This window comes from Oryzias melastigma, linkage group LG7 (assembly GCF_002922805.2).
Source record: "Oryzias melastigma strain HK-1 linkage group LG7, ASM292280v2, whole genome shotgun sequence".
NCBI lineage: Eukaryota > Metazoa > Chordata > Actinopteri > Beloniformes > Adrianichthyidae > Oryzias > Oryzias melastigma.
The window spans coordinates 7,090,790-7,111,476 of NC_050518.1; the positions used below are offsets into that span (position 1 = coordinate 7,090,790).

Sequence of the window (20,687 nt, forward strand, 5' to 3'; positions counted from 1 at the left end):
CCACAAACAATTATTTCAATAGTCGACTAATCTCCGATTATCATTTTTTTTGATTAGTCGACTAATCGGTTCGTGTGGCGACTGGGTGTAAAACACACATTTTAACCATAATTAGCTTTAAACTTGAAGTGTTTAAGCTATATGCTTACTAAGAATAAATACAATAGTTTATTAAGCCTGTAATGAATCATGTAGGTTTTCTCCTTAATTTGTTTCTGGCATTAGACGAGACTTAAATCAAATGAGGTAATCTGAATCAACTACAGAAAGCTAAAGAAAAGCCTGCAAGTATTTTTTCAAAGCTTTAATATGTATATTTAATAACAAAATAATGAAGCTCAGAGATGCGAGTCTGTCCAGCATCAGCATCAGTTTTTGGACCTCATCTCCCATAATGCATTTAGTTTAAGTGACTGCACTTCTGCATTATGCTAGTAAAATTAAACGATTTATTCACCCAAAAATAAATAAAGCATTTTTGTTAAATAAAAAAAAATGATAAAACTTCAAAATGTTCACTTTTGTGTTGTTACAATTAAACCTAAATATCATGTTTTTTGTGTGTTAAAAACAAGCATATTGTGATCATATAGTTCAAAAATGACAGTTGCTCTGGCACAAAATTTTAAAGAAATATATAAAAAATAAACCACTCTTTGGAAAGAATCTATTATTGTTTTATGTGAGGTCACATAAAATTGCATATCAATAAAGTAATTAATAAATCAATAAAGGGAAAAACAACTACTTGACCAAATTTTCAACTAATTTAGTTGAAAATTATTATTTAAAACTACCGCAACTTTTTTTTACAGCATTAAGGAAAAACAGCTGCAACTTCCAGCTTTTCTCCTAGAAAAATTGTCACGAGATTGATGCTCAATACATCTGTAACTCAGTAAAGTTTCTCCTGTTTTACATATTTCTGCCACAGAATTTTTGTCAAGGAAGAAAAAAAAAATACAAAACTAGCTAGGCTCAAAAAAGGTCGAAAAACAGTGTATTAGTTTGATGGAGGTACATACATATTACAACTAGAATATAGGTTGTTTAAAAGGATTGATCAGTCCGCAGCGAGGGCTCAACTTAGGGGTCTGTATTACCTTAGGTGGAGAGGCTACTCAACATGGACGAGGGCATTTATTAGCATTAGGTCTGATGCGTCTCTATTATTACGTCATGTCCCTACGTCTCTACGTCAGTACGTCAGTCAGTCGGTCGGTCAGTACGATGAAGCCTCCCACGTATTACGAGTACCTTCCATGACCGTGGCGACCCCAGAGAGCCTGCGGCTCACCCACAGTACATCCTTCCTGCCCATCAACCAACTGTGGGGGCTAATTCTTTTCCCGCATATAAGACTGACCAATCCCAATAGACCGCTTGTCGCTGATCGCCTTTTATAGTGGGGGTAAACACCCTACTTCCAAGCTAATGGTTTTAATTCCAATTTTTTTTTTCCCTCAATTTTGAATGATACACTATATGTTACTTGTAAATGAAGTACAAAGAAAAATAAATATAACTGTAAAAGAATTTTATTTTAAAAAGATACATTTTGACCCGCAGTGCATGCTGGGAAATATCACGTGACGTCATACACCGCCGGAGTATTCTTTTGTTTTTAAACGACAAAGCTGACTGCTGAGCGCTGTTTAAAGCAATTTTACATAAATAATGAAGAGTAACCTAACCAATTGTCATTTGTACAATATTTATTTGATAAATGTCCTACCTGGTGGTTTTCGTTTCCTCCTCTTAGATCGTTCACAAGTCAGAGTAATGTCAGTAGCCCTGCTTCCTGCAGAAGGCTGCGGCTGCTTCCCCAAATCCCTATGGATGATATTAAACAAGTCCTGGAATATTTCTCTCTGACGACCCGGTTAAAGTTAGACAACGGTTACAAGTACTTCAGTGAATGCTGCTTGTTTAATTGTGAAGGTATTTATGATTTTATTCTTTGAATCTATGCTAATGCTAACGCTAGCATTAGCTTTAGGTTTGAGACATGGAGCTACAGATGTTTTCTGACAAGTTAAAAGTTGCCTATATTCCAGTGCTTACAAAATCCTTGGAAACAGCTAAAGTAAGTCAATTTCAACGTAACTGACATTAAGGTAAATCTTATGAATGTTTCAATGTTTTCTACTGCAGTCAGTGAGCTGCTGTTAGCTCTCTGTGGTTCTAACATAGCTACCCTTTGCTTTTGCTCATAACTGTGTCTGATCTGCGGGAAAATAAAGGTAAACGTGATCAAATTGATTGGAAGCTGTTGTCAAAAATCTGAAAGTGACTATTGTCACGTAATGTTCTAAAATACCTTCACCCAGAGATTCTTGTTTTACTTGGCCGCTCTTATTTTGAAAGCTTGAAACTTCGTAGCTTGATAGCTGCTCTTAACAATGTCACTGATCCAAACCATTCCTGTTTTTACAATTATCCCCTAAAATATCCCGTAGAACAAGTGAATTTAGCCTGGGAAGGGACGTTCATGTTCATGTATAACTAGTTTGGCAGCTGAAATGTAATTTTAATGGTGAGATATAAATGCATTTCTGTGCTATCTTGTGTTTAAGTTCTTAAAGATAGCATAAAGATTATTTAAAATAGTTTTCCCACTATGTGAACTATGGCCCATATTGGAAGAAACACAACACACTCCTATTTACTCAGATTTTTCATTCTTCTTTTTTTCATTTTTAAATTCTGTCTTTAACTTTAGGTTCTTTGAATGCCAGGGGTTTAAAAAAACACCATTAAACGTAAAGCACTGTTCCTATTTGCTAAACAATTAAAAACAGATTTTTTTTCTTGTTTTCTTCTTCTACAAGTAATGACACAAACTTCTGGAAGTGTCAATGGGGTGAAAATATATACCCATCACATGGTAGCAGCATTCAGCTGGCCCTCTCACAGTTAAAACCAAATTTGAAGGTGACATCCTACAGGGCAAATGTGACAGTCAGGGACATGGTGTATTCATGATAATATCCACGCACAGGAAGATCTTTATTACTATTAACATATACGGTTACAACTCTAAACCTGAAAACTCCCAGCTCCTTTCTTTGATTGAAAATTATATAATTTGTGGCCTTAACAAATTTAGACTAGGCCCCAAAACAGGGAAGCTTATTGGATTCTAAATAACTCACTACTTAAACTGGACATAGTACAAGAAAAGGTTTCTGAATGAGTCTCTTATTTCTATAATTAAGCTAAAGAAGAAAGAACTGGGAACTTTTCTTGCCCAGGTATTTGTAGAGAGCATAGAAAAAGGCATCCTTCCTCTAATGTTAAATCAAGGAGTACTCACCCTTGTACCAAAATCCAAAAAAGATATACTTCTCATTGACAATTGGCGCCCAATATATCTATTAAATAATGACTATTATTATGCATCTGTCTTTGGCAAAAACTTAAATTTGTTCTAAATTTAGTTATTGCAGAGACGCAATCTGGATCCTTACAAAACAGACACATCTCCAACAATATTCGTCTTGTTCTTGACATTCTAGATTACTCACACCTGGTTTCTGATGATAGTTTTATACTCTTTTTAGACTTTTAGAAAGCCTTTGACTCTGTTAATCACAACCTTTGCTGATTATATCACTCAATGTCAATTCAAGGCATCTCAGTTTTTGATAAAGCTATTCTATTGAAAAAATAACTACATTTCAAAATAGTCTAAAAAACTGTCCATTTATAACAATTAAACAAAATGATCTGGAGGGCTGGATATAATAACATGGAGGGTTGACTTCTCCCCCATGGTAATGTCATTCGCACTCACTCTCTTTGTTTCTGTACTTTTTCTTATCTCTATAAATTATTTTTATGTGTTTTTAGTGCCAATTTTGATGCAGTGTTTTGTTTTGATCACGTAGTGAGCCGCTTATGTGTCAAAGTTCAGTTGACAGTGTTTTAAATGTTCTAACACGGTCACGTTTAATCTCAGGAACTACTTTGATCATACTGTACATGGTAGTGTTTTGTGAAAACTGATTGGTGTTTTTAGGAAGGCAAACTTCACTTTTTTGGATGTCATTGTGTATATACAATGACAAACTAACATATAGTGTAAGACAATTAGACAACAGCAGAAATAGTACGCTGAGATTTGCAAAGTTAGTGATGAATTCAGTTAGCCACAACCGAAAAATGAAAGATTGGTCTTATTTTAAAACAGAAATACAGCACACAGCTCCGTGCACAATCCATTCAGATTGTTGAAGATGGTATGGTTAGCTTGGTGTGATTAAAAAAAAAAAAAAGGCAAATAAATGTATCTTTTCCATTAGCAGGATGAACAAGAAAGAAATGCCAGCAAAGAAAACGTTACGGATTCCAACCCAGAAAGTGAAGGTCTGAGAGAACACCCCTTAACGGAATGAGCAATCTAGTAAGTGTTTAGGTACTGTTGTTGTTGCTTTGTTGTATGTATGTTTGTATGTGTGTATATATATATATACACACATATTAGGACGAGGGTTAACCCTTATGCTATCTTATGGGGCCCAGATGACCCTTATGTTAATGTATGATCCCTCCCATGACAGAGTTGGACGGGATTTCATGTCTATCACGGACACCATTGAAGATTAAAAAAAAAAAAAATTCTTGAGAAAAAAATAAAAGTTCAGAACGGTGTCTCGTGGGGTCCAGATGACCCCACTTTAAATGTAAACATGCCTAGAATTGCACAAGGGTTTACAAGGTTCCAAGCAGGGCTCCCAAAAGTGATTATTTTAACAGACAACTAATCAGCGATTGTTTTTTTTTATTGATTAGTCGACTAATCGGGTCATGGGCAAACTAAAGTACACATCTTAATCATCATTAGCTTTAAACTAATAAAAAGTAAAGATAATTTAGATAATAGTTTATTAAACTTTCTAAGAAATCGTGTAGCTTCTGTCCTTTATCAGATTCTGGTATTAAAATGAGATTAAATCAAGTGAGGTCGGCATCTGAAACAAGGAACTATTTTTAACCAAAAATAAAGTTTTGGTCTTGCTGACTAAAATATAAAAAAGTATTTTTTTCTGTGCTGAACGCTCACTTTGTTTAACTTTACTACACTCTGATTCCATTTAATACAAAGTAAGGACTATTAAATTAGTCGTCGATTACTCGACTAATCGATTATTTTGATAGTCGATTAGTCGATTAATCGCGGCAGTCCTAGTTCCAAGTAGAGCTTCAATGAACATCAATAAGAAATGGGAGTGAAACAGAATTGTTTTAGAGCTAAGAATGCACTAAAAGCAGCAAATAAACAGAATAATATCACCCGTGTATTCTTTCTACTGTTTCTCTCTTTCAGATCCAGACCAGGTCTGAGAGCTTCAGACTCTTTCAAACCTCATTGGAGAGAGACTTCACCATAGCCCATCTTCACCATCAGGCCAGCGGGAGCTCTTCCCTGGGTGTGGTGTGTTTGTGTCATCGTTCTGCCTTGCTGCCATGAACCACGCATCTAAACCACATCGCATGCATCAGTTTCATGCACTGTCCAATCATGTCCTCACTGTTGGAGTATCAAAGTCCCTTTTGGTCTTCCTGGAAATAATCCCTCTGGAAAAGAAGGAAAGTGGATCCGTCGACGCAATCCTGATTGAGTTTTTCTTAAAATTGGGCATTTTATGCTAGAATTCTGGGAACAATAAACATGTTCGATCAGGCTACAGTATAGCAATGATTGCTATCAAAATATAAGTTCAACACTCAAAATGAATTATTGTCCAATAGCATCTAACCCAGGGGTGTCAAACTCCAGGCCTCAAGGGCTGGTGTCTTACATGTTTTCCTGCTCCTCATTGGCTAAACACACCTGATCCAGGTAATGAGCAGCAGATAATGCAGGATTTAGAGAAGACCAGCATCAGGCTGGCCCTGGAGGCCTTGAGTTTGACACCCCTGATCTAACCCATCTTTAAGTAAACAGATTTGAACTTATTTGTTAGATTTTTACTGCCCAAAGAAGTAACATGCTGAATTTAAATTCTTTTAACAGCTATAGAGGTCACGTGTAATATGTCATCTTAACTGAATTCTGGCTGTTAGATGCCAGAAATTATTATTTTGACCTATCAGATGACATGTAAATTAAATCTCACGGCAGCATTATGTAAAACTATGATTTGCTTGCATCTTGAAGTGTTATATTTGTTATATGCTCTCTATTGTCATTTTACTCATACTAGATTTTAATGTTCTTGTGTTACAGCTTGTGTCCTGAGATGTGCCACTCCACCTGGTTGGGAAAAATTGTGGAGGTCAAGCTCAAGAAAGCGTTTGTCAGCAAATGCCGGGCCAGAGCAGGTTCTAAGCAGTAGGCCACTGCTGTGATCTACAGTATGTGGACTGGTTACTCTTTCATCCTTTATTTATTTTTTGTTTTTAATTTTCGTGGACCAGGAGTTTTAATACAGTTCCTGCCAAGTGTGTTCTAGGATTTGGAAGCATGTAAGTTCTGTTGTTTCAAAGCCAAGTGAGATTCCTCCTTGTACCTCAGCAGTGCTGTCGGTGTGTTTGTTGTTTAGAATCTGGAAGTATTTATTATCACGTCGGCCCGACTGAATATGCCACAGTTCATGTACTTAATGCAATTACATAAAAAAAAGTTTGCACTGTTTGAAATAGATCTCCGGGTAAAATACGACACAATTTTGTGAATGTATTTCTGGTTTTACCCAAAATAGTTCATTAAGAAGCCAGGTGGTTTTAACTCTTGTGCTATCCTAGACATGTTTACATTAAAAGTGGGGTCATCTGGACCCCACAATACAGCACCCTGAAGTTTTTTTTCTAAGTATTTTTAATCTTGTCTGGTGTCCGTGGCAGACATAAGAATACAAATGTACTGATGGTGCTGGTCAAATGCCAAATAAAATGTAACATTTACATATTTATTGTTGTTTTTACTGTTTCTCAAATCGTTCTCATTAATGGCTTTAGTGAGACATTCAAGAGAAATGAAAGAGACATGAAACAGACAATAATGAGATCTCTTTTAGAGCTAATCCTTCTCAGATGTGTCTCACCCTTTTCTCTTTAACCCTTTTTTAAAATTGGACTGGCATAAATCATCATAAAAATGAGTGTTAACTGGTTGTTTGTATTGTGATTACTTGTTGGCTTGCAGACAAAGATGGGGGGTATTTCTGGAACACCAGAGTACTACTGATTCTTATATATATATATATATATATATATATATATATATATATATATATATATATTGAAACAAAATTAACCGGTATTATGAGAGCATGCAAAAAAGACTTATACAAAAAAAAAAAAATCAAGTACTAAAGGAATCTGGAAAGTATTGAACAGTGTTGTTAAAACACAACGATAAAACAAATTATCCAGACTTTTTAGTGAGTAAACATGTGTAACAATATTCAGGATATGACAAAGAAGTTTAATACATATATATATATTTTTTAATTCGACCAAAGTTACCCGACAAAATAAACTGTTCAAATAAATCAGGAAAAGAAAACCCTGAACTCTACATAAAGAGAAATCAAACTCAATCTATTTGAAACCTGTGGAAGCAAAAGAAAGTAAAAAAAAAAAAAAGAATCGGCAAGCAATAAAAATAAAAAAGACTGTTACAGAATTAATATGATGGTACTAAAAAAAGGTCATTGATTCCATTATTGACCTATATTTGTAAACCATCTTTTTAGACTGGAAAATTTTCCTCAGAAAATAAAAATAGCTGAAGTAACACCATTACACAAATCAGGGGACAAAGATCAACTCACAAATTACAGACCAGCGTCTCTACTCTGCCAATTTTCAAGAATACTCAAAAAAGTATTCCTCACAAGGTTGGAAAATTCTGTTGAAATACATAATCAAATGATCAATGTGGTTTCAGAAAAAAAAAGATTAACATCCATGGCAATCACAGAATTGACCGAAGAAATTATAAACGGCACAGATATTGAGGAGTTCATAGTGGTAGTGTTAATCAATCTGAAAAAGGCTTTTGACACCATCAATCATAACATCTTACTCAACAAATTGGAAAGATATGGAGGCAATGGAAAGCAGAGGATGCTGTGCTGGAGGGCAGATCCTCATGGGAGTACAAGCCCCTAAATGGGATGTACCACTGTACCATAAACGAAGTGGCTGATATCAGGAAGTCTTACCAATTGATAGAAAGGGCTGTCCCATAGAACAACACAGAAGCACTCATCCTGGCAGAACAGGATCAAGCCCAGAGCACCAGAGCAAAACAGGCACAAGTCTACCACACCAGACAAGACCCAAGGGCTCCTGAAACAGTCCAGCACATAACTTCAGGGTTTAAGATGATGGCTGGGAAAGCATACATGGAGTCCCACAATGAAGGGGCTTGTATAGTGTACAGTTATATGTGCAGAATATGGACTGGAAACCCCAAGGTCAAAATTGGAAACACTTCCAACAGCAATAGAGAGTGACAGAGCAAATACCATGTGGGGCTTCCAGATAAAGGTTAACATACCAGGGACTCAGAGAAGAGTAAAGGTGACATGTGACAGTGGTGCCCGTGGTGATCGGAACACTCGGGACAGTAACCCCCAAACTGGAAGAGGAGCTACAGCAGATCCCAGGAATAACCTGAGACATCTCAGTCCAGAAAAGCACAGTGCTGGGAACAGCAAAGACACTGCACAGGACCCTCAGATCCAGTGGAGGAGCCAAGCTTGGGAGAGAAACTGCTTGCAGCGGGTAAGAAGGGTATGATTTGAACACACTGACTATTGTCAAAGGGATGATAACTTGGGATTGATCCAAGTCTTACATTGACATGCTATCCATCCCATGACAAATGGCGATTAAGGTGGACAGGATTTCATGTCTGCCATTGACACCAGTGAAAATCAAAACTCATTAAAAAAAAAAAAAAAAGCTCAGTGCGCTGTCTTGTAGGTTAAGATGACTCCACTCCCAACATCAAAATACCTATGATAGCACAGAGGTTAAAAATGACCAAATACAAGCAGTCACTCTGACCTTTTTTCAATCCAATAAGAAATTACATGAAATACATGAAACAAGGTGTTTCGATTTGACTGAAAAACCTAGCAGGAGATTGTAAATCACTTCCAAACAGGCAGCTGTTTTCACAGGTGTAGGGCCCGATTCCTGACTCTCCTGCCATCAGGACTGTTCCATACACCTGTACAGGTGTATAGAACTGGGACTAAAGCTTTAGACACATAGAGCTGTTATTAAGAACTTCATGAGTTAAGAAAATGATTAAATAAATTGTGTGTCAAACTCTACAATGAATTACTCCATGGCCAAACCCTTCCCAGTTATTTTTTTCTCCAGGCTCTGAGCTGGTGACTCTGGCCAGTACACGTTATTCCTCTCTAAGGCATAACATAGGAGTAAAGGGCAGTGGGGGAAAGCAGTGGAGCACCAATCACTGCTTAGGCAACAAACCTATCAGCTTGACTTAGATGTCATCCAATGTCTTGGTGTTTAATAATTTTCACATAGATAACTTTTATTAAGTGATCAAATGTTAACCTATGTATATGTCCACAAAACACAATAATAATAAATAAATATAAAACAGTAGTACATTATATTATGTTTGTTTTCTCTTCCCAAATTATTTTTTATGTAACCATACAGTAAAAATGTTTATTGTGATATGTCTCTCATGCAGTTTTGGGAAAGACATTTCTATTCAGTGAAAAAGATGAGTTTTATCTTAGTGTTTTGTGAATTTCTCCACAGTTACAAAAACTATAATGTCTTCATCATTCAAAGCACAAACTTCACACTCAGTTTTTGGTCACATAAATAGTTTTATTGACTGAGACGTGTTGTCTTCCAGTGCAAACATTTGGCTTTCAACAATTTTCAGAAAAAAAACAGGATCATGAAAAAACATGAGACAGAAACAACAACAACAAAAAAAACTCCTGTTAAATTTAAAATTATATATAGTTATAAATATCAAATATTTCAATACTGTTAGGAGTCTGAACCTGTCAGACTTAAAAATAAATATGTAAATCTGTCATCAGATTCCATTTTTTTGGTTCAGGTTTGGCTGTGAGTCTCAAATTTCAGGTAAACATACACACAACTGTTTGCCATATTCAGATCACAGACAAATTAATGTCATAGATGGAACTTTGTTGATCTGTATGACATCTTTGGACTAAAGTGAGGCCCATAGTGTTATGAGAAATGGTTTGTCACCATAAATGAAAGCCAAATCTCACATCATAGAAATACTCACATGGTACACAGAGGCTAAGGACAAACACTGCATCACATTCTTCAAAGCATTTACACATTTGCAAAATTGCCCTGACATTTTAGACTACTTTCATCTCATCCTTCAATACATTTTAGTAGCCACTTGAGGGATCGGTGCATTTGAGGAGATCATATTTCACATAGCCAACACGATCCACCTGCCTTCGGCTGTTCATCCGCCAGTAGAAACGATCCCGGCAAAAGAAGGTATGACCTAAAAGAGAAATATTGCAATTTTTGTCATATCTGCAGACAAACTGTTTGTCTTGAGGTTGAGAAAAGATGTATTTACCTTCATACTGGAACACTTCGTGAGCATCAATGGGAACACCACCGAAGACAACATCAATGAATTTGGGGTAGCCTTTGTCAATTGTCTGGGTCTTCACATCCAGTCTGTGTCAATCAGCCACAAAATCACAATCAGTCAGATTCCTGAATGAAGAAAGCAACTACATGCTAAAATCTAACTGTGCGCCCACACTCACCTCCAGAAGTTCTCAGCACTGAAGAGCAGCACCTTGTTCTGTCCTCTCTGCAGTGCTCCTTCCACTTTCTGAACGCTGTCCGGCAAGCCGAGCTTCTCAATGCTGCGTGGACCCAAAACATTCTTCCCAGTGTAAACCCAGAACTTGGTGCCTGTTGTGACAAAACAACAAGGCTCATTGCAATGGGTGCACAACACATCAGTTGTTTAGTTTAAAAATGATAAAGTTCTATTACCTGAGAAAAAGTAAAGCCTCTTGGTCAGGACATCTTCAAAGGCAGAGTCAATAACAGCAGGGAGAGCAGGCCATCTTTCAGAAATAAGCATGGGGCTTTTGAGAGCTGAATCCCCCTTTCCAGACTTCCTCCAATAGTGCCTGTTGATCAGAATATAAGTCTAAGATTAAATGGATTTTTGTCTTTGTTTAAGACCTACTTTTAGAAGAAGACTTCAGTTACTTACCCATCTTTGAAGAAATACAGATCTCCTCCAATCACAGTGATTGTGTCAAATTTGATGACATTGCAGGCATCTTTTGTTGGGTCCAATGGAGTTGAAGTTGTGGTGGTGGGATGATTGGTGGGTTCAGGTTCAGGTTCTGGTTCTGGTTCATCAGTGGAGTCAGTCTCATCAGGGTCTGGTATGGCTGTAGTGGTGGGAGTGTTGGGTTGAGGGACAGTTGGTTTAGGATCTGTTTTACCACCTGAAAAGAAACAAATGTCAGTGTTGTTGGAAAGAACAGAAGACACCTTTAATCAGCATTATGAAAAGATAGATTATTCCATGGACTGACCATAAAGATACTGAATGCCTTCAATATCATCTTCATGCAGAGAGAAGTCTTCCACATAACTGTACATTGGGTACATGAGTGCCTCTCTAATATTGGAGTGATCTAAGCCCAGGGCATGGCCAAACTCATGAGCTGCCACCAGGAACAGACTATAGCCTGGAACACAAGCAATCAAACTTTGTTAGTTAAGAAAACATTTAAAAAGCAAATGGATTTGACCGTATTTTACGATTTATTCCTTTTTCTCACCCTGATCAGGACAAAAGCCCCATTTCTTGTCGTCATCGTAGCTGGAAGTGGTACCACACCAGAGCTTCCCATCTCCTCTGCCTTCACTGGTACATGAGTCGTACTCCTTCCCAAGGAACACAAATGGGAAGTGGCAGGGCTCTCCTTCAGAATTTCCTCCAATGGTTGTTGTATCTGTCCAATCACAGAACAGTTCCACATAAACAAAGGCACAGGCCAACTCCACAATTCACAGACAGGGATTAATGAGACTCACCGCGATTTGGGCAGAATCCATACTTCTTGTCCTGGTCAAAGTTGCTGGTGGTGGCACACCAGCGGTAGCCATCGTTGCGGCCTTCTGTGGTGCAGCTGTTGTACTCATCTCCCAGAAAGACGAAAGGGAAGACGCACTTCGCCCCATCAGAGTTTCCTCCGATCGTGAAAAGAACTGTGAGAAGATGGTCAAAGTCAGGTATAGATGAATGTCTTTACTTTTTTCTTTTTAACTGTAAGCTTATTCTGTTTTAGTCTACCAGTGATGCTTAACCCCAAAGACCAAGGGTGTATGTAGACTGGAAAAGTTAATTGGTCAGGACAGAGACCTCTTAATTTGGTCTGGATCAAGTCCTGAACTTTGCGCTTGGTCTGTATTCAGATTGGCATTTAACTGGTCTATTCTGGTTTAAACCAAAACTTGTAAACAGAACCACAAGACTGAACATCTTTTCAGTCCTTGGCTTGGAATTACAAGGGTGGGGCAAAGCAACGAGAGGAAAAATTCCTACGTTTTGCAGTTTTTTTAAATTTAAAATCTCATCCGATCCATCTAATCATTTCAATAGGAATCGAACCAAGATCAGCTTGAAAGATGGGTCAGAGCGCGGTTCCTGGTCCCAGACCATGGTCTCCTTGGGTGTATTCAGAGTGAAAATTTGTTCTGGATTATTGAGGGAAATGAACTCTGGAAACTTAAGCTGGAGAATTGTGCCAGTTCTCCAGCATTTAATGCCAAGTTTAATGCAAACCTGGATCGGGTGAGTTAAGTCTATCAGCTCCTGATGTAATCCTAGCAGTAAGAAGGAGATGGGAGGCCCGGACAATAAGCAAGGTGGTGGTGTTTAAGCACCAGGATTGGACTTGGTTTTTCTAGCCAGTATTTTTACTTACGTTCACTTGGACAGAAGCCGTATTTGCCGTCTTTATCATAGTCATCTGTGGTTGCACACCACGGCAGCTTGTCTGCGCGACCCTCGCTGGTACAGGTGGTGTATGTTTTGCCCCCAAAAACAAAGGGGAAGCGACACATGGCACCTTCGGCGTTTCCATAGTACGTCTTTACCACTGCAATAGAAGATCATGTTTAGCACATTCTCCTGTGTTACCACTAGAGGGAGACAACAAATGTGCTTTGAGACATGGTTACCTGGTCCTTTTCCCAGAGTCCAGAACTCATCATCATCAAAGTGGGCGTCTCCCTGCAGGCCCTCACCAGGAGGATAAGCATGAGCTAGAAGCCCATCTTTACCATCAAATGGGTATGGATCCCCATGGTCTAAGAAGAAAAAAAAATACATCTGTTTAATTTGATGTAATTTGATGCATATTTGTAAATAAATTAGCAAAACAATAACAAAAAATATACTTTTTTTCCCAAAAGATATCATGATGTCAGCGGTGCCATCGAAGAGACGAGTAAAAGTCAGAGGAGTCACATCACTCCACACCTTGAAGGCTCTGGCAAAGGCATCATCAATCACAGAACTATCCAAGTCTGGAGAATAGTTCAAGATCCTGTGGATAACAACCATATACGTATGAATGGGAGCAAAACATGATGATTCAATTTAGTCAGAAACTGAACAGTTCCAGATTTCTTTTCACTCACCTATATGTGACATCATTATGATCCCATTTGAGATCTCCATCAAAGGTTTTGTAGTTAGCTACATCAGGAACACCACAGCGAGGCCGTTTCATGGCATCCAGTGTTTGCGTGTCCAGTTGTCCTGTCTCGTCCAGCCCCAGCTGCCTCTGCATCCTCTTCAGTGCTTTGGAAGTAGACACCACGGACTGGAAGCCGCTGCGGTGTAAAGTGTCCATATAGCCAAACTTCTTTAGATAACTCTGTAAAAGAACATGACAAAACCATTAAAAACTAAAAGATGCTCACCAGTATGTCTACATGAGAGGATTTTGTGTGGAAGAATGGCTGCATTTCATGACAACAAAATATAATTTTTTTGTAAATGGATATCATAGAAAATAGATTAAAGCATGGAATTCAAATGTGATTTTTTTTTTTTTTTTTTTTTTTTGCAAGAATAATCCAGCACGATTAAACAAACCATCTGCTACTCACCTCTGCCAAATCTGTGTCACTCATGTTCTTTATGACATCTCCAGGAAAGGTAACAAAAACAGATTTGAGGGGAACACTCCATCCGCTCTGGATGCTGATCCCCAAAAGTAAACACCAAACTAAAGCACAGCCTCTCATTTTGAGATCTAGTGCGGACTTGTGCAAAAAGCAACAAAAATATGCAGTCAAATCTTGCTGCTACGACGAAAGAAAAAGATTATCAGCAGATCAGTTCTCCTTGTTCTTCAGTCTTATCTTCTTTCTTTGTTTTGATCCTGGGCTCTTTTCCTCTGGTTGTGTTTCAGGTTGGGTTGAGGACCTAGTATTTATACAGCATAGTGTTAGTCACTTAACCTCATTCCCGCCCACCCAAACCTCAGTCCTCCTACTTATATCTTGCAATAGCATACTGAATGAATCAACTGGGGAAATTTCCCAAACATCCACATATACCTTAACCTAACAACTGATGTATTTCTTTTATTATTATTTTTAAGAAATTTAAAGACAACAATAATAATCAGTTTAAGATGGAAAATTTCATGTAAATATGATAACTAGTTGTAAATGTTTCAATGTGTTGGGCTCTTAATAAACCAAAAGGCTTGCAGTTTAATAGAAGAAATACTTTAAATAATATAAGAATAAAATATTAAAACATGTGATTTGTGTTTGTCTTTGTTTAAGAAGAAACTATCTCTGCTTACTCACAGAACCCAGCCAGACACTTCTGCTTTTTCTTTTTTAAGCATTCATATAAATATAATTGAAGAAATGCTTGCTTCAAGTTCTCTTCATTTCCTCTTCATTGATGCCACAGCAAATAAAAATTGGGTCAAGTTATTTAAAAGCAGTGATAAATATAATCAACCTATTTGTCATTTTTCAATGTTATACCAATCACACAATGTTTCGGCCCACAGTTTAAAGATTTTGCTGTTGTGTTAGTCTTTCCACCATTGATATTTGGAATGATTATTAGTTTATCTTTTACTTAAAGTGTGAAGGTTTGATTGATTGTTTTATTGTTTTTGTTCCTTGGCTTTTTTTGGGAACCACCTGCTTCCTCATCACGATATTTGCTGATGCAACAACTAATATGGCCCCATTTCCAAAATCACCCTTTCATTACTAATATGTCTTCGAGTCATTTGGCAAGAAGTATTACACCACATGTTTGGGTATTCTTCCCTCAAATGGCAACACACTTTTTAATGGCCTTTAACCCACATTTCTGTCCAACAACAGTCAACAATGTTTTCCTCCACAGAAATCTCTTTACATCCAACAGTTTGTGAGTTAGGCAAAGGCAGGGTACACTCTGACTAGGTCACTAGTCCGTCCTAAGGTCACAAGACATTCTCCCGTTCACACATAGGGATAATTTCCTATGGAGAATGATCTGTAATCCTAAAAGTAGAAAGCAGCTCATGTGAGGTTGGCTTTATGTTTACAGAAAGAATAGGTAGAGGGTGGACAGATGTGTCCTGGCCAGTAAATCATGACTCAGTCTGATCCTGCATGATTGTGCAAACATGCAGGACTGTTTCTAGAGAACACATTGCTGATATTCTATCAATTCACTTTTCCATATTCAAACAAAAATATTTTCAGAGGAAAAAAGCTAAAAATAAATTAAAAAGTATCAAGAAATTTTAAGAAATCTTAAGGAGCCCTGATCACACCCAGGTGAAATGTTGTTTTTCCTGCAGAAAGATTCGGCGAAAAAGACCCAAAATTTTAACCGTAACGAATGAAGTGTGGATCTCCTATTTGACAGCTTTTTTTTAAATATATATATTTATTGCTGGCCTTCTATGGAAGTTTTATCAATACGGAGGAGGGGTTGGGTTATTAACAGTTTTTTTTCTTACTAAAGTGAGGTATGTGTCTCACACCTTCTGACACACATCCTCTGTTTACTCATCAACTAAATAGATCAATTCAGGAAATGTTGTCATTTCCCGTCTGTATTAAGCACTTCCCTTTTTGTTCTACAATGACTTGTGTAAAATTGGATCATTTCATCCAAAACTACTGCAACTAAAATAACAAGTGAACAGTAAACACTTAAATACACTTGTGCTCATAGGTTCGCATACCGTGGAAGAATGTACGATTTTGTTGTCCTTTTTCATAGAATTTGAATGACAACACTAAAAGTTCTTACTCATAGTTAGTGGTTGGGTGAAGCCAGATTCAGCCTGCCTTCCAATGTTTATCTCTGTCAGTTAGGGGGTAGGAGGTGTGACAGGGGGGTGTGTGTTTGTGTGTGTGTTGCATTTGGGCAAAAACGTCTTTCTCTTAGTGACTCGACCGAGCAACCAATTTTTCTTTTGGTGCCTCCTTCTTGTACACCTTGAAACATCCACACAGCAGTTTTTCAAAGTCATTGATCACAGCTGAAGTTATTTTGGGGGCTTTTCTTTACATCTCTAATGTTTTTCTGGAAGTTGTGGCAGAAATGTTTGTGATTGTGGTTTGGTTTTAACAGAACTCCTCACTTTCCACTTCTTGATCAAAGTTTGAACACTGCTGACTGGCATTCTCAGATCCTTGGATATATACTTACATCCCTTTCCTGTTTTGTGCAGTTCAGTTACCTTTTCCCGTAGATTTTTGACAGCTTTTCAGCTTTCTCCATGACTCAGGATCCAGAAATGTCAGTGCATGTTAGCACTGGATGAAGGATGCGAGGCTCAGTTGAGAGTCCAGAAAGACCGTTTGTATCCTTTTGTATCATATGGGTTCATATTTCACAAAGTCATCAGAGTGAAAACCTTTGAACAGGCTCACTAACTATGAGTGGAAATAAATTGTTATGTGTTATCATTCTTGTTCTATCAAACAATGATAGGAAATAATAATTTTCTCCAGGGTATGTAAACTTATGAGCATAACCTTATCAGTCCCTTGTTACAAAATATATTAATAAAAAACTATGAGCTATTTACGCAACATAAACAATGGAAGCTATTGCAAAAAATGTACGAGTTCGACTTAGATTTAGTTCCAGAGGAAACATTCAGACAAATAAAATTCTTACAATTGCTTTTTTTTTTTTTTGAAAGCCTTTCAGACACAATAACAAGGTTATTTATGTTCACAACAGACTCCTCATTGGATCCCCACTGCTCACTTGAAAACATCTGCCACTGATTTTTTTCATGGCGTCAAATGTTTAATGAATGTGGCTCCATGCAGTTTAACAAATGCCGCATTTCAATTGCTTTGCCACTTAGTTCCTAAAAATGGCATTTGGCAAAGAAAAAAACACAAAGAAATACACATTTTCACATGTTTTTGCCCCCAAATCCCCCTCAATCACAGCACAGCCGGTTGGCACACACTCTGCACTCATACGAGATGGAAAACTGCGTCATACAAGTGCTGGATAATATCAGAGTGCAGCACTGAGATCCCCACCGCTCACGTGGGTGGAGTCTTTATAATAATTTATAAGCGCATTTATAACAAAAGCATCAAATGCCAACTCCTGAACATTTGTGACGTCTTTTGTTTCTTTCCCAAAGCAGCAAAAATAGTCCCAGAATAGAACAGAAACATGGGTAGGTGCTCTGAATTCTGCTTTTTAAGGTCAGTCGTTAGGGAGGGAGAAAACGACACAACCTCAAAATTTAAGCGGTAGTGTCTTCTGCCAAAACCCAGTTTATGTCGAGCTCTAAATTTCTCTCAGACGGCCTAGATTCAATGTTTACAGTTCAGCATCATATATCAAGTTTTGCAATTGAATTGTGAAATACGATGTTAAATAGAGAAGTCTTTATTTCACAGTGTTTTTTTTTTTTGTTGGGCTGATGAGAATGTAAAAAAGAAAATCCCCATAGTGTCAGTTGATGTGGTCTGTAGACAGCTTCCTTCTTTTAGCTGCTGTCGTATGATGGCTAATTTGTTGACTCCTGTGGTGGGACTCGGAGACTTTGCAACATTTAGAGCTGTCACTGGGTTTGATGTGGAGGAAATGTTTTCCCACATCCAATTTCCAGGTACTTACCAAGCGGTGCTGAGTCTGCTCTGCTCTACAGTAATTCTTGGACTGGTTTTTGTTTTTATGCCCTGTTGAAGCTTGTTTTTGACTCTCAAGACACCATCTGTGGCTACTGTCCTGCGTTCTATTTTAGTTACTTCTTACGGCAAAAAACTAGGAAGTGAGATGGCACAAAAGGTGTTGAATTTCCACTTCGATTTGACTGGGTACTGTACATGCTTCAGGCTAAACTAACTCAGAAACATGTCAGCTCTTTCTCTGAAAACCAACAGAAAGCCCAAAAGAATTGGAGAAGGGAAAAACCTTGGGGCAGCCCCCATGCCCATAGATATCATTTCCAGAACAACTTGGACAAAAGCTTTATGCCTGCTAAGATTGATGAAAAGTTAAGATAGAACATTAATTCCATGTACAAACATTGCCTCAGTGTTGTGTAGTCACCTGGCTGGGATGGTTGGTGGACAAAAAGCCCAGTTTTGACTCATGGTTTCCAGGAGCAGAAGAAAGGAACGATACTTCTGCTTTACCAGTTACTTTATTTAATCCAGACTGTTACTCAGCTGGAGGGGCATTTTAGTCCCCCTCAGAGAACACCGGTTCACACAAGTTTATGATGAACCCACTGCATCTGGAAACAAAATATCCAAGATGGACAAACAGGAAAAAAGGTAAATGAAGGCCGGTTTGTCTTGCAGGGTTAAAGGTGTCGTGGGGCTGACATTAATAATCAAAGACACACGTTTAGAAAACCTTAAATGATTGAAGGAAATGTCTGAGAAAGACATACTGGTTCATAAAGGTCTATAATGATGTTATACTTCATTTATTTATTTTAACATTTATTGACAAATGGGAGAGTTTTTTACTAATATCTTGTTTTCGAGTAGTTCCTCCTTTTAGATTTATAGCAAAAAAGAAAAGATGAAAAAGTCGAGTTAAGAACAGGTTAGTTATTTAACCAACACAAATGTGCATACACATGTACCAGCTCTCACTTTTACCTCTCATCCTAATACACTTTTAATAAACGTTTTAATGAGTCCAAATGTCCTGACTCAATGCTAAGACGTCACCAGGATGAACTGGAATCTTCATTAACAAGGTAACTATTTGCAAAGACACACAGCCATGTGCCCAGAACAACTATATATGTGTGGTAAAATATGTCAAGACATTTAATATCACAATAGTTGTTTTGCTGTGGGCTGCTTCTTTTCCCTTCATTTTATTTTCTATATTTGCACTGATATAGTAATTTTTCCCCCAATTTAATCTTTCTGAGTAAAAAAATTAAACAAGAAAAACTGTAAAAAAAAAAACAACAGTTAAGACAATTGTGAGTCTGGAGCAGGAATTGCAACCTAAACTTAACTAAAAGAGTCATTTGTGCCAGTTTATTACAAAAAAAAAAAAAAACCAAAACAAAACAAAACAAAAAACAACAAGAGCTGCCATGTCCCTATTCACTATTCAGAAAAATTTGATTCAACAATACTAATTTTCTTTGAAGAAAAAGAGCCACAATGAAGGAAAAAATGAGTTGTGAGTGTCTCTGGAGGCTCAGCTTCAGACTCCTATAGTGTTAAAATGGGAGTCTATTAACTCTTTATAGGGCTCAGTTTATAAGAAATCCTCTAATTGAAACAGAATCCATAATTTCTTGACTAAACATAACATTTTCATAAAGTAATTTATAATATTTTTATAAATTAGGCAAAAAGAAACTGTTTTGTTTGTTGGTTTAATATTGGATGGAATTCTCTTTTATTTTTATATAAATTCTACATTTTTTTAGTTTAATTCTTACCGGTATGTGAAAGCAGTGGTCTCATAACCAAGCAAAATGTATTTAAGAAAAATAATTTGAAAAATAAATGGATATTTAATCACACTAGGATAACATTTTTTAAACTTATTCATCTAAATTTAGAGTTTAGCAGAAATGACATGCTCTACTTCTAAACACTTCTAGTTCTTTATACACCCATCTGCTGTAAAGGACAAATGATTGAGAAAAAGTCAAGAAACATAAAAAATGCATTTTTCAAAGTTCATTTGTAGGACTATCTTTCTAATGATCTGACATTTCTTAATTAACTCTTTCAATTGAACCATGTCGTTACATAGCTGTGAATGCACCCAGATCTATCCACACTCCTGCACAAACGTCTTTTAAACCATTCCTCAGGTCTCAGGGTGACTTGTCTCAAGTGTTTTCAAACTACTTGGAGTGCAGGCTGCAGGAAAACTTTCCACAAGCTTGTTTCACACGACACGGTTTACTTGTAAAATAATTTACAGCACAAGCCAAAAGTTTGGACACACCTTCTCATTCAGTGGGTTTCTTCATTTTCATGACTATTTACATTCTAGATTCTCAATGAAGGCTTTAAGTGCTATTTGATCTAGAAGGAGCGTGATGGAGTGCTGAGGCAGATGACCCGGCCTCCACAGTCAGCTGGACCTGAATCCCATTGAGATGTCTTAGGGTGAGCTGGTCTGCAGAGTGAAGGCAAAG

The 20,687-nt window shown here is 37.4% G+C and overlaps 1 protein-coding gene and 1 long non-coding RNA gene across 2 annotated transcripts; one reads left to right on the top strand and one right to left on the bottom strand.

Moving 5' to 3' along the window:
• Nucleotides 1–2,274: 2,274 nt before the first annotated feature.
• LOC112159031 lies at nucleotides 2,275–5,581 on the top strand. The gene is made up of 2 exons (XR_002921412.2): nucleotides 2,275–4,405; nucleotides 5,330–5,581. It is a non-coding gene; the product is annotated as an uncharacterized LOC112159031 (long non-coding RNA).
• A 4,229-nt stretch (nucleotides 5,582–9,810) lies between these two features.
• On the bottom strand, nucleotides 9,811–14,514 carry mmp9 (matrix metallopeptidase 9). Its single transcript, XM_024292823.2, has 13 exons — nucleotides 14,161–14,514; nucleotides 13,687–13,925; nucleotides 13,444–13,592; nucleotides 13,225–13,353; nucleotides 12,969–13,142; nucleotides 12,076–12,249; nucleotides 11,820–11,993; nucleotides 11,571–11,726; nucleotides 11,240–11,480; nucleotides 11,014–11,153; nucleotides 10,779–10,929; nucleotides 10,583–10,686; nucleotides 9,811–10,504 (listed from the first exon to the last, which is right to left on the bottom strand). The coding sequence occupies exons 1-13, from the start codon at nucleotides 14,296–14,298 to the stop codon at nucleotides 10,383–10,385; spliced, it is 2,091 nt and encodes a 696-aa protein (XP_024148591.1). The 5' UTR covers nucleotides 14,299–14,514; the 3' UTR covers nucleotides 9,811–10,382.
• Between the last annotated feature and the right edge of the window lie 6,173 nt (nucleotides 14,515–20,687).

Coding starts and splice junctions, on each gene's coding strand:
- mmp9 (XM_024292823.2), bottom strand. CDS start 14,298: ATGAGAGGCTGTGCTTTAGTTTGGTGTTTACTTTTGGGGATCAGCATC. Junction 13,926..14,160: donor GTGACACAGATTTGGCAGAG/GTGAGTAGCAGA, acceptor GTTCTTTTACAG/AGTTATCTAAAGAAGTTTGG. Junction 13,354..13,443: donor GATATCTTTTGGGAAAAAAA/GTATATTTTTTG, acceptor TTTTCTTCTTAG/ACCATGGGGATCCATACCCA.